Raw genomic sequence first — 14,505 nt, 5'->3', positions numbered from 1 at the left:
TTGTGGGAAATATCTAATTATCAGGTTAAATAATATGGAGATTGATATCATCATTTGAAACCAAAATGTTTTATTTAGAACTGCTTCCTATTTACACAAGAAGCTAACAATGTTGTATTCCAAGCTATGTTTGGAGACATTTTCAAATAAAAGTTAATATGAAGCATCAAGGCGACAGTTATTTTCTTCTATGGGAAACACATGAACTGATGGGATGGTGAATGGATTAAAGCATAATGAAAAAAAAATGATGGAAACTTTGTGGTCTTAGCCTTGTAGGTCAGGGACCGGAGAATAAAAGTCAAGTGTTCCATGATACTCTGAAATTGCTCCAAATGACTTGTGACTTTTGCATTGAGGCCACTTCTTGCAGAGGGCTATGTACATTTTTATCTTTTCATCTTATAAATATAACACTTCATATTTAAAAGGACAATTGCACAATTTTTTTTTTTTTTTACAGAAGATACTTTTTCAAATGCATAATATTTCTGGATGCATTATATAGTGTAGTACTACTTAGGCATCTAAAGTAAGCTCCCTATCCAAAAATAATTAGTTGTATTTTTTACTTTTTCATGACGTTCTAATATCTTCCCTCCTTCACCTTACAAGTCACCATATTTAAAGAAGCAACCAATGCATCTGCCTCTCACTTAGCAGATACTTCGTACTGTGTTTGCTTGCCTCATAATACCAGTAATAGTTTTTTAATTAATCCATAGTTTTATGATCGTCTACATATCTACAACAATTAGATATGTCAATTTATACGTCTGTTTTTGAGACATACACCGACTAGCGGCCATAAAGTAACATTTTTCCACAATTTCTATTCATAAGACATTATTACCCTTCTATAAATACTATCATATATATATTTTTTCCAGATGCATCACCATTGGAGAGTGTAGCAAATGTTTCAGATATTGATGAAGACAATATTCCAGCAACTAAACCACAAGTTTCTGTGCAGCCTTGTGCAAATCTTGGCTAGATAAGACAATCTTTGGAGGTTCAGTTCGCTGGCAGCAAACGAGCCTAGCTCCACAGGCTCGAGCTTGACCCAAACCCTGGATCAAGTCACTGATTGTCAGTTTGAGTTTCAGCCCACATACAGCCAGCCATAAGCAGATCACTTCGGGGAAGGGTGGGAGGGTTTTTTCAAACTTTTTTTTTTGGTTGCACACTACATCTGATCAAGCTGTTGTTACTCCCAGTGTGCGCTCTTCCAACACTCAAAACAAGGCTGAGCATCTAGCGTACCTGAGCACAGAATTGCTTGCTTAAGTTTTGTTCGCACGTATAGCATTCGATCCTCGAACCTGAACCCAGATTTTTAAATTTGGTGTGTGTTCGGTTCGAAAACCGAACCTGAGGTTTGCTCATCTCTAGTCAAAGACAAAAGGAGATTGACTATGACAAGCCCATCAGTATGGACATTGGGTTTTTGAGCCAGAAATTAACTAAATGTCAATTTAGGAATAAACCAAATTTCTTTTTAAAACTGTAATTAGCTGCAAAATTATGGGTCACCAGCTCAAATAATTTTAAAGGACAAGAATTTATATGGCAAGGTAGGGGAATTAAATAATTCACCTTAAGGAGACCAACTGAGTATAGGTTTCTATTGGCAAAAGTTTGTGGGAGTAAATCATGCCAATTAGATCTCTTGCAGAATGAGGACAGATAGGGGTAGCATGAATCTATATGAAAATTTGAGACCATGATGCACTTCCACCTATAGTCTAAGAATTAAATGTTAAAAAGCTGTTCAAAAAAAGTCCACCAACAGGCCTACTTTGAACACTTGTCTACCTTGCCTACAGGCACAATATGATTGTGAAGATCATTATGAAAAATTGCATTAAACCTCCATAAACGTATACTACAAAATACGCACGAAGCAATAATGAGGATAGTAGACAACTGCAAGTGTATACTCTAAAGGGTGCTTTACACGCTGCGACATCGCTAGCGATCTCATTAGCGATGCGACACGCTAGATCGCATCTGCGATCTGGCGTGTCACATCGCTAATGAGATCGCTAGCGATGTTGCAGTGTGTAAAGCACCCTTTAGTCTATAGAAGAGTTTCCAATTTCTCCATAATTTTGACATTACGTCAGAAGAACCCTATTAGTTCTGTTTAGTCTTACTTCAAATTTCATATTTCAAAGTTAATTTCCAGTAAAATTAAATTAAATGCTGCAGCAGGAAGTTTAGCATACATATTCTCAATGAAATAAAATAAACAAAGCTATACTCAGTCATATCAAGGTTATTCTGGTTTGGAAACTATTGGCTACACAAAATAGAGTGAAACAAGACAGGACATTTTAAACTGGAAAAAACTACAAGGGAATCAAACATACCCTGAAGGAGTTAGTGAAAGAAACTTCACCTTGAGAAGATGTTGCTGCAGAGACTGAGCTCCAGCTTTGTCTCCCTCCTCTTCTCTGCTCACCTTGATACTGGTTCACAGTATTTAATGCTCCACTTTGGTTTGTTGAATGCCCAGATAACAGGGTGAATTGTACTTTATTCAACCCTCCTGCTCCTATTCAGAGTTATAAAACTAGAACAAAGAAAAATGGAGACTTTGCCCACACTAATATGGCTTTAATATTATTTTTTTTTGCTAGCGTAGGAATCAAAACGTAGGCAGTTGTCTGACTTTCTCTTATTTGTCAACTTTGCTAGTGAAATTGCATCAAAAGCCATAAAATCGTTATCTTTTCAACCACACTGAGGGCAGCATTCGAGGCACTCGGATCCGGGCAGTGGCTGTGGCTCTTGTGGCAGCCGGATCCGGGGCTCGCGCAGCCGTCCGTTGCCCATGAGTGAAAAGGGGATATTTACAGGGGAGATTGTCTGTGACGCCACCCGTGGGTTGTGGTGATGGATGGTGACACCGCCGCTGGCTAGATATGGGGGTGCCCGGGGCTGATGAAGCAAAGCAGCAAGGTGGGATCCCCTTCATGGGTAGGGGAGGTGTAGTCCCGGGGCCCAGGATAATGTGAGAGGTTGCAGGGAGCAGTCTTTAGGAGGCAGGAAGTAGAGCACTTACAGTTGGTAGTCATGGTGCTGGATGAGGCTGTATTGATGTGGAGGGTTAGTAAACACAGATGGAAGAAATACTCAGAGTCCAGTACTTAACCAGAAATTGCCGGTGTCCGTAGGCCTTTGGTGCGGGGGTGTTCGGATCCCACACCTGGTACAAGAAGCAGGGCCCTCTCTCTCCTGCACTCCAGCTGACAGTCACCTTTTCCTCCTCGGTTTTGGATGGGGGAAGTCCTTTCTCTACACAAGTCCGGGTTCCCGTGCACACTACCGGCGGGCCACAACCCTGCCCCGGTCCACCACGGGTTCCCCTGAGCCTACTCTCCACTTCAGCTCCTAGGACTTGGCTTTCGCTTTTCTTCACTTACCCAGCAGCCCAGGAGCTACAACCCCTGTCTGCTCTCCTCTCACTCCCTTCTCCGACTGACCCTCAACTCCTCCCCTCCTGCTCTTTTTAGTTGCTACATTGGGGGGAGGGTGCGGTTGCCTCACTGCACCGGTGTGGGATCAAGTGGTACCAAGGAGGATTAATTCTGTGACTACCTTGTGTGCCAGGGCGTCACATTCCCCCTTGGTAAAACACAGCCCGTCCGCGGGCTGTCCGGACACCGACGGTTTATTTTACAGGAAACTGTAACGGGAAAAATGTGAAAGTTTAAAACATACAAAACATAAAACATCTCATCCCCCTATGGGGAGGCACATCACTTTAAACGTTATGAAACTGTCCTTCCCGCCAGTCCATAAAACAACATTTTTACAACTGCTGCCGCTCCCAATACAGGGCACGGGTTCCGTGCTCCGCCTCCTGCTCAGGAGCCAGGCCCACTCGGATGCCCTCGGCGCCAACTACAACCGGCCTCACTAACTGTCGAGAGCCCCAACGCTCAGTGGCCTGCTCCTCCTCTTCGCAGGTGCACTCCCGCTGTTCCACAGCCGGGACGGGGCATTTGGGAGCGGCTGGCGCTGCAGCTGGGGGAGATTTCAGGATGGGTGCTGCCGTCGTTGCGGCCGGGCAGACTGCCGGAGCCGACGTCATCTCTGTTGCGGCCAGGCAGACTGCCGGAGCCGACATCATCTCTGTTGTGGCTGGGCGGACTGCCGGGCCGACGTCATCTCTGTTGCAGCCGGGCGGACTGCTGGGGCCGGGGATGGTGTCATTGGGGTTGCTGCCTGCTGTGACATCTTGCCGCTCTTGTGTCCAGGAACAGAATTTTGCAGAGTCCTGGCACCCCTGCACTTTACAGTTCTCGTTACATGCCGCAGCTTCTCCGCCCGCCCCTTGGTCTTTTGCGAGCACTCCCTCGTGCGGCTGACTAGTTTCATTTTTGGCCTCAGGGTCTTACTTTTTTCCGGCCGTGTTCCCAGGGGCGGGGCTTCAACTTTGAGCCATTTTCAGGGAAGAAGAAGATGGTGCCATTGTTTTGGCGCCAAAAATGGCGGGCAAAATGGCGGCAGGTCAAAATTTTCAAACAGTTCACAGATTTCAGAACAAGGCACACTGCATCTACTAATGGGGTAAGAATCCTGTTCGTAATGCCAAATTGTCGCGGGTGGGGGACGGATCACAACTGGGGGGCCGCTCAAGGCACTCGGATGCGGGCAGTGGCTGTGGCTCGAGTGGCAGCCGGATCCGGGGCTCGCGCAGCCGTCCGTTGACCATGAGTGAAAAGGGGATATTTACAGGGGAGACTGTCTGTGACGCCACCCGTGGGTTGCGGTGATGGATGGTGACACCGCCACTGCCTAGATATGGGGGTGCCTGGGGCTGATGGAGCAGGGCAGTAAGGTGGGATTCCCTCCACGGGTAGGGGAGGTGTAGTCCCGGGGCCCAGGGTAATGTGAGAGGTTGTAGGGAGCAGTCTTTAGGAGGCAGGAAGTAGAGCATTTACAGTTGGTAGTCGTGGTGCTGGATGAAGCTGTATTGATGTGGAGGGTCAGTAAACACAGATGGAAGAAATACTCAGAGTCCAGTACTTAACCAGAAATTGCCGGTGTCCGTAGGCCTTTGGTGCGGGGGTGTTCGGATCCCACACCCGGTATAAGAAGCAGGGCCCTCTCTCTCTCCTGCACTCTAGCTGACAGTCACCTTTTCCTCCTCGGTTTTGGACGGGGGTAGTCCTTTCTTTGCACAAGTCCGGGTTCCCGTGCACACTACCGGCGGGCAACTACCCTGCCCCGGTCCACCACGGGTTCCCCTGAGCCTTCTCTCCACTTTAGGTCCTAGGACTCGGCTTTCACTTTTCTTCACTTCCCCAGCAGCCCAAGAACTAAAACCCCTGTCTGCTCTCCTCTCACTCCCTTCTCCGACTGACCCTCCACTCCTCCCCTCCTGCTCTTTTCAGTTGCTACACTGGGGGGAGTGTGCAACTGCCTCACTGCACTGATGTGGGATCAGGTGGTACCAAGGAGGATTAACTCTTTCTGTGACTACCTGGTGTGCCAGGGCGTCACATATGCATCTAAGCAAAAGTTGTATAACTTGTACTGTATATAATCCTGAACCCTACTTGATGGCTAGATATGTCTGAGAGCACTGACTAGGTTGGCGTACTATATAAGTGTCATACCAGACTTGAACACAGAAATATCCTATTTTTCACAGTCCCAGCAGGCTTAATAACATACCAATAGTTCTATGGTTCATTTCTGCAATCAGTTTTGACAGTCACCAGATTACAGTATTCATAAAATATTTGGGTGCGGTGCTAGGAAAATGTTCAGCAGTGTTGTCTCAAGGTTCTCTTAAAATACAATATGCCACCTAGGGCAAGAATTCACAGAATGCCACAGCATAGCTGTCTAAGAGCTTTCCGGTCCATGAAAGAATAAAAACGCATTCCTCAAGCAAAACATGTTTACCTAAAATATAATTTAATGAAACAGAACAAAAGATTCTAAAACATTTAATTGCTCTTTTGGAAACCACTAGTCGTTTTAAGAAAATGCATACTCCACCCAAACAACCAATTTAAACTTAAAAAAGTTGTGTATATCTATTAAGGGTAGGTCCACATGTGATAGACATGCTGTGTATTTTACCAGCACATTTGCACAATGTGAGGAATGTGGATAAGATGTAACAAATCTCATCCACAGGGTAATGAATTTTTCCATATGAAATATACCCATGGCATGTCCATTTTTATTCACAGTGAATCCACTGCAAAATCGCGATTATTATACATCTATGTTTTGTAGTAGATTACCATTGAAACCTGCATTCAGATTTGTGACAAAAGGTTGTGAAGTGGGATCCTACCCTAGCCGTGATTATAGTGCAGTCACATTACTATAGTGGGGTAAGTATTAAGGTTGGTAATATCAAAACAATGTACATGTAGCAGAAAAGTGTTATTACTTTCATTATGAAAGTGTTCTCTACTATTTCATATAATAAAAGTATATGATTTTTTTTACAAGAACCTTACACATACTGTATAGTATAACTCCTGTATAGAGGCTGACTCCATGAAAGCAACACATTTGGCTAATATATATTTGTTTATGGCCAGCTGAGGATTCTAACTTGTCGAAGTAAAGTCTGCATTCTGACGAGGGCAGGCACATTCAGTTCGACATGCCCGTTGAGTTTTTAGGTCGACAGATCGAGGGATTCTCAGCCAGACTCCCATGCTGGTACTTGCCAGGCCTCAAACTGCATTACTACTGAGATCCAATGAGAGCAGGCACACTCAGTTCAGCATGCCTTCGAGATTTTGGGTCTACGGAAACAGGGATTCGCATCCAATTTCCCATGCTGCTACTTGCCAGGCCTCAAACTGACTAATATCTGAGATCTGACTAGGCCAGGCACATTCAGTTCAGGATTGAGTATTTGGGTCAGAAGAAACAGGGATACTCAGCAGTCTCCTATGCTGGTACTTTTACTGAGATCCGACGAACGCACATTCAGTTCAACATGCCGTTGAGTTTTTGGGTGAGTGGAACCAGAGATTCTCAGCAGTCTCCTATGCAGGTACTTTCCAAGCCTCAAACTGTGTAATGTCTGAAATCCGAAGAGTGCAGGCACATTCAGTTTAGCATGCCCGTTGAGTTTTTGGGTCAACAGAATAATGGATTCTCAGCCAGTTTCCCTTACTGCTACTTGCCAGGCCTCAAACTGCGTAATCTTTGAGATCCTACGAGGGCAGGCACATTCAGTTCAGCATGCCCGTAAAGTTTTTGATTTGACGACATCAGGAATTCACAGCAAGTCTATTATGCTGGTACTTGCAAGGCCTCAAACTGCATAATGTCTGAAATCCAACAAGGGTAGGCACATTAACTTCAGCTGTTTTAGTAGATGCAGTAAATGGCATGGAAATAAAATTATTTACTTCACTGAACTCTAGTTACTTCTCTGCAGCAAGCATGTCTACCCATATTACCAGTGCAGATGATCACTGGCCTAAGCTGTCTACATCCAATAAGTGTTGAGATAAATGACTGACTGCAGTGATCATTTAAGTTCGTTTGTTGTTTTAGGTAATTTTCATACTGTAAAGGCCGCTTTACATGCTACGACATCGCTAATGCGATGTCGTTGGGGTCACGGAATTTGTGACGCACATCTGGCCGCATTAGCGATGTCGTTGCGTGTGACACCTATGAGCGATTTTGAATCGTCGCAAAAACGTTCAAAATCGCTCATCGGCGACATGCGGGTCCCTTCTCAAATATCGCTGCTGCAGCGTGTACGATGCAGTTCGTTGCTCCTGCGGCAGCTCACATCGCTCCGTGTGACGCCGCAGGAACGAGGAACCTCACCTTACCTGCCGCCGGCCACAATACGGAAGGAAGAAGGTGGGCGGGATGTTACGTCCCGCTCATCTCCGCCCCTCCGCTTTGATTAGGCGGCCGCTTAGTGACGTCGCTGTGGCGCCGCACGGACCGGCACCTTAGAAAGGAGGCGGTTCGCCGGTCACAGCGACGTCGCAGGGCAGGTAAGTAGTGTGACGGGTCCGGGCGATGTTGTGTGCCACGGGCAGCGATTTGCCCGTGTCGCACAACAGATGGGGGCGGGTACCCACACTAGCGATATCGGTACTGATATCGCAGCGTGTAAAGTGGCCTTTAGGCTATTTTTTGTAAACCCTGAATATCCCAGTAACTATGTTTTGGTAATTTATAATTTGACATTCTATTTTGATTTACTTTTTGATATGAGGTTCAGATAGTCAGCCTACAAAGAAAATTGGGAAAAAAACATAAATAGAAAAGCTAATAGTTTTGAGAATGCCCCCTCAAAACTTTATCACTAAGACTCAGATTAGACAAAAACACAAAGGTTTGCAAAAGCTTAGTGCAACATGGAAAAATAACCTGTAATAAATAAAATGGAAACTTATGTCGAAAAACATATATAAACATATATTTTCATCCCATAAAATAGTTGTAATCTCCTCTACCTCTAGAAGTCACAAGAGCTTTACAAAAAGGATCCTGCATATTTACATATCTTTTATCTACACAAGGGTAGAAAATATAGATGAATGTAAAAATGCCAAAAAATGGAACAACTAATCCTACAAAAAAAATAAAAAAAATCTAATACAATGCTGACAAACATACTGAGCTAGATATAAGTAATACCATATTTATACAACCTTTAGCTCCATATTTTAGTCCTTATTTCATTTTTCGTCATGCATGAGGCCCTACTTGGAAAGCTAGTTAACTGTAAATCAGGAGAAAAGTCATACAGTTCAATATTTGTATGCACTGCAAATAAATGTTCTATCGAATGGTTTATCTATATAAAGACATGCTAAAAATATTCAGGAATATCCAGGTAATCTGGAAAACAGAATACACCACTTGCGTAACAGTATGTGTAATAATATAATGAATGATAGTTGCAGTGAACAAAAACTACCAAGTTCCAGAATATTACCCAATAAATCCCTTGGAGGTTCCACAGTAAGGGCAGGTTCCAAATTTGCTATGCCTGTAGACCCATCTTGTGTGCCATTTGATTTTCCTTCAACAACTAACAACAATTTGTAAAGCAACATAAATAAAAATTAGAAAAAACAACCATAATCGTAAGTAAACAAAAAGTTATACATTTATGTACCAGCATCAAAATGTTTTCAGTTCTGTAAATGAGGACTTAATTGTGCTAGCGCCTGCCCTTTTTTGAAGCACCTAACACTGGAATGCAGAGGAGTGGATCTGACAAGATTCAAATTCACCAAATTATGCGGATTTTACCTTGAAATTCAAAGTGTAGTGAATTTATTCTCCATAATTTGAATATTCCTTATTATACTCTGGGCTCTGGAGAGACCCCATGGCATAATAAATTAAAGATGTAGAAAAAAAATCCCAACAAATGCTCACTTCAACGCTTACCTCAGCTTCCCAGTGTTTCCAGTATGGTTCTCGGCGCATCTTCTAACTGCTGCTGCACAATGCATCTTCCCATTAGGCTGGTTTTACCGGCTGGGTCTTAAGCCTGGGATGATACTGTTTATGCTAGATATCTACAGTGCGTGTCACCATGACCTTAATACATGCATCTGCAGAGACATCCCAGGCCTAGTCATGCACTCTAGGCCCGAACTTATGTTCGAGACTAAGCCCTAGACATCTCTGCTCATACGCAGTGACCTTACAATGTACGCGGTATACCAGGACTTCTGACTGTGACTAGGCCCGGACGTCACCACCTAGAGTAAAAATGCAGTGCACGGTGGCAGTAAGAATATACTCCAAGGACAGTATAGATGAGAGCAAATTGTGTAGGTGGCCAAAGAGATGCGTGGTGAGTTGAAAATTAGATGTTTTTTCTTGTTCTTTTAAACCTTTTGCTATTTTCCTATGGAGAATTACAAAAAAGAAAAATCCATATTCTGGGGAATAAGGATTTTTGAAAATTCAAGTAAAATTGAATTTCACTGAAATAAAATTGCCCAGCTATACTAGAATGTATTTAACTTCGTGTAATCCACTTAGTAGTATTTAAATAAAAAAATTAATATATACATATATATATATATATATATATATATATATATACATATATTGTAACTTCTAACTGGTCGGAAGTCAGAAGTTGTGTCACAAGCACGCAATACAAGTCTATGATTCACAACATTGGAGCACACTACAAAGACTGCCGATCATTCGACAAGCCCACAAAAAGCTCTTGGCAACACATCGTCCTGTGTAAATAGGACCTGCACTGTTGACAACAATGGCAGTCTAAACACACAGAACAATCTATTACTGCTTGTCCAATGTACATCTGAAGCACAGTTTGCCTTGTACAGAAGGGTACTAAAAGATTGATGATCGCTAAGTATTTACTGATTTTAGGTTGTTTAACACCACAAAGTCAGTTATTGTAAATTCACCTTTAGGGCTCATGCGGATGACTGCATGTTTGGTCCGAGTGCTATCCATCAAAAAATTGGATCACACTATGACCAATATAATTCAACAAGTCAGTGCACATGTTCAATTGTTTCCGAGTGGTTAGAGGAAGCAAATCGCATCATGCAAGATTTGCATCTAAGAATTAGATGGCACTCAGCCATTCAAGTGTTTGGGTCCTTGAAAAAAAAATCCTACCACACTCGGATGACATCTGAATGTGCACTGTTGTTTATGGACAGACACAATGGAGAAGGTGGAGAACTTTTTTATATTCTCCAACTTTCAGCAAAATTTCAGTCTGATCAGACTCTGATCAAACTCTAATCATAGTCTTGTCAGAGTCTGATTAAGGCCTAAGACACCCGGCATGAAAATCGGACCGAGTGGAGTGCGATAAAACATCGCATTCCACTCGGACCAATATTAGCCTATGTCCCAGCACCCATGAGCAATTATTTTCTCAGCCCCAATCGGACCGAGAAAACAATCACACCATGTTGCGATTGTAATACGAGACTCTTTCTCTCGCACCCATTCAAGTCTATGGGGCGAGCGAAATATCGCACTGTACTCACGGTACACCGGTGTACTGCGAGTGCAGTGCGAGAATGGCAATAGCCAGCTACTGAGGAGAGAGAGACATAAATCCCTCCCTCCCCTCCTCCGTGTCGGCCGGCCCCTCCTCAGCACTGGCCCGCCCCTCCTCAGCGCCAGCCCGCCCCCCGCAGGTTAGGTTTGATCGCATGATCGGAACTCAGTCGCAGTGACACTCGAATGACACAAGGCTCCTGCTGTGCTGCCAGCGTGAGCCGAGTGTCATGCGAAGATCGCGTTAGTCCCTGTGTGGACCGGCCTAATAAAATTAGACTGTTTTTCTTGGATGGAGAAAACACGGTTGTGTGAACCTAGCATAATGTGGGTGTCACACGAGGCGATCTATCGTGCGATAGATCGTCGGGGGTCACGGTTTTCGTGACGCACATCCGGCTTCGTTGGCGACGTCGTCCCGTGTGACACCTACGAGCGATCGCAAATCGTTGAGAAATCGAGTATCGTGTACTCGTCGTTCATTTTTAAAAAATCGTTTATTTTTCTTTGCGCAGGTTGTTCATCGTACCCGGGGTAGCACACATCGCACTGTGCGACACCCCGGGAACGATAAACACAGCTTACCTGCGTCCCGCGGCTCCCGCCGGCTATGCGGAAGGAAGGAGGTGGGTGGGATGTTTACGTCCCGCTCATCTCCGCCCTTCCGCTTCTATTGGCCGGCCGCTGTGTGACGTCGCCGTGACACCGAACGTCCCACCCCCTTCAGGAAGTGGATGTTCGCCGCCCACAGCGACGTCGCTCAGCACATAAATACGTGTGATGGGGATAAACGACTTTGTGCGGCACGGGCAGCGATTTGCCCGTGACGCACAAACGACGGGGGCGGGTACGATGGCACATGCGATCGCACGATAGATCGCATCATGTGAAGCCCGCATAAGACTCATGCTAAACTATTTCTATGAAAGAAAGTGAATTGAATATTGATATAGCATTACCCAAAGAAGCTGTGTGGTCATCTGTCGCAGAGGGTTCAACTGGTAAATTAGTTACTTGGAAAAAAGGATGGGTTACTGTGGGTACAAATAAAGATCCAGTTGGTGCATTTGCTCGAATTAGGCTGCAACAAATGATTGTCATGGAGAAATTGATGATGATGATGATGATAAATACTAATGCAAGGATATAAGACAGCTTGCCTATGTGCATGCAATGCATTGCATCAGTGAAAAGAATGCTAAAACATAGGTTAGATATTGCAAATTCTAAAGTGAGGAACATACAGCCTTTAAAAATTCAGTCCAAGCATTCCAAGTTTACTAGCAGAATTTAAGGCCATGCTATTTATTTACACAAGTTTAAAATCAGATAGAAAAAAAATGCATACAAAACAAGACAAAATAACAGGTATAATAATAATGGTAATAATAATAATAATAATAATAATAACAGTATTGAATATGTGGTAGCAAATATAGAATAATATAAGTGTCATGATTGTGTTAACTGAAAAATGAGCAACATGTGGACACTGACGTCCCTTTCGTTTTAACTTCAGTAAGTACCTATCTCGAAGGACCCATCTGAATGGAGAAAACTGAACACCAAAGTTTGTTTGCGATATTATGTGCCAATGGCAATAAGAAAAGAAAATGAACAGTGGAAATTGTGATGCAGTGCTTCATTGTTTTAAATAATTTTCTACAGCAGACACAAAAGAATTATTAATGTAGAATAATGCAGATCAGCTTAATTTGATTGTGGCTGACTTGGAATGCTACAATAGTTTGGAAAATGATTGGTTAAATTTTAACGATGTGGTTAGAAACGTGTCACATAATAGTCCATTGCATACTATACGTAATATTGCTATAATTCATAAACAGTAAAAAACATATTTTATGGGCTTCTTTCTGACACAATTGCCAACACATATTTTTGGTTAATTCCCAAACCCAATACATTTTTGAGCAATTTCTAAAGCAATGAACCATAATGGTATTAAATATTTACACTAAATAACAGCAATTATCTCAGTCACATTAAAAAAGTATCCTCAATTTGGAAGGTATCTCTTTTCTTAGGGTTCTTTTGCTATGACTCCCACCAGTCCCAAGAACTGGAGCTCTGAAGGGCTGTGTATAAATGCAGCAGTGGTCAATCATGTGAACTTACGCTTCATTCATTCATAATCGAATAGGCGGAGATTGCCGAGCTCTGCACTTGGCGAGACATCGGCAATCCCATAAGAATGAGTGGAGCAGCAGTATGCATAATCAACCACAACTCCTTTCACATGAAGCTCTTTAGAGGACTTTTCAGGATTTTTAGAGTAGGTTTTCAAGACTAGTCGAGGTCACAGTGGTAGGACCTTACCAATTGGGAAATTATTCCCCATCCCATTGACAGAGAATGACTACCAAACTTGAGAATGCCCCTTTAATATCGTTAGACTGTAGATCTTTAAATTCAATATATTTAAAAATGCTGTGTGATATCATAGTCTTAGACAGATGTAGTAATTTGTACTTGTACATGGTCCTATTGGCACTATTCTCAATCCTAGTTTATAGAAACATTTTAACCAATAATTTTTAAATGGAAATATAATTAATACACATAAGACTTATAAAGACTAATATCTTTTTTCTCTGTCTTCAATAAACCAATTAACACAGGTAAGTCAGAGGAAAGAGAAAGTACTTTTGGCTGGACCGGTAAATGTCTTGGAAAGCTTGACTTTAAGGCTAAGTACCCATAATGAGTATTTGATGTTGCAGATTTTTTGTAGCATTTCTGCACCAATTAAGTAAATTAGGTTACTTGCATTTTTTCCCATTACATTTTTGAGTGTTTTTTCATTCGTTTTTATGACGTTTTTGATTCTTTTTGGTAGGTCGTTTTAAATAAATCTGCTTTGCTTTTAATACTTCCAGGTATTTGACTTTGACAAAACTTCTGATACAGTTATCTACAGGTTACATGTGTTATAAGAAAAATTGGTCAGTTTAAGCAGTGAAACAGCACAGCAGGTAGGAGATTTCTATACTTCCCATCCACTTTGCTGTAAAATGTGTGTTTTAAAGGGAACCTGTCACCAGTTTTTTCACTATTAAACTAAAAGTATCACCTTCTGCAGCTCCTGAGCTGCATTCTATGAAGGTGTACCTTGTTCCCTGACTCCCCTTGCAGACCCCAAAAATAACTTTATAAAACATGACCGTTACGTATGCTAAGGACCTGTGTGGCTCAGATGGGCGTGCTCTTTTTCGGCTCCTGTGCCCCCTCCTGCTGCTGTTCGCTGTCCTCCTTTCTTGATTGACATGATGACACCTCCGTCATCATCCACATTGCTCTTTCAAATTTCGCGCCTGTGCAGTGATGTCTGCTCGCGCAGGCGCAGTTTGCTCTGCCATATCGCGGGCAGAGCAGAAAACATAGCTCACTGGCTATTTGTGCAGGCGCGAGACTATGGTCGGCGCTGTGCATGGTGTCACTGCGTCATTCTCG

At 43.0% G+C, this 14,505-nt stretch overlaps 1 protein-coding gene across 17 annotated transcripts in view; it reads right to left on the bottom strand.

Annotated features, from left to right (window-relative positions):
* Positions 1–14,505, bottom strand: part of ABI3BP (ABI family member 3 binding protein) — a 566,204-nt gene that overhangs the window by 225,792 nt on the left and 325,907 nt on the right. For 11 of the 17 annotated variants that reach the window (XM_075336532.1, XM_075336540.1, XM_075336538.1 and 8 more), the window contains 2 exons: positions 11,994–12,068; positions 8,960–9,055 (listed from right to left, as the gene is read on the bottom strand). The exons of 3 other annotated variants lie outside the window; for them this stretch is intronic. In XM_075336532.1, coding sequence (XP_075192647.1) covers positions 8,960–9,055; positions 11,994–12,068 — 171 coding nt within the window. The remainder of the gene's footprint in view (positions 1–8,959; positions 9,056–11,993; positions 12,069–14,505) is intronic. 3 more of the 17 variants (XM_075336539.1, XM_075336543.1, XM_075336548.1) reach the window with 1 other exon arrangement.

The sequence above is a fragment of the Anomaloglossus baeobatrachus genome, chromosome 2, assembly GCF_048569485.1.
Source record: "Anomaloglossus baeobatrachus isolate aAnoBae1 chromosome 2, aAnoBae1.hap1, whole genome shotgun sequence".
NCBI lineage: Eukaryota > Metazoa > Chordata > Amphibia > Anura > Aromobatidae > Anomaloglossus > Anomaloglossus baeobatrachus.
The sequence above is the reverse complement of the archived record's forward strand: the minus strand, read 5'-3'. Positions and strand labels throughout refer to the sequence as shown.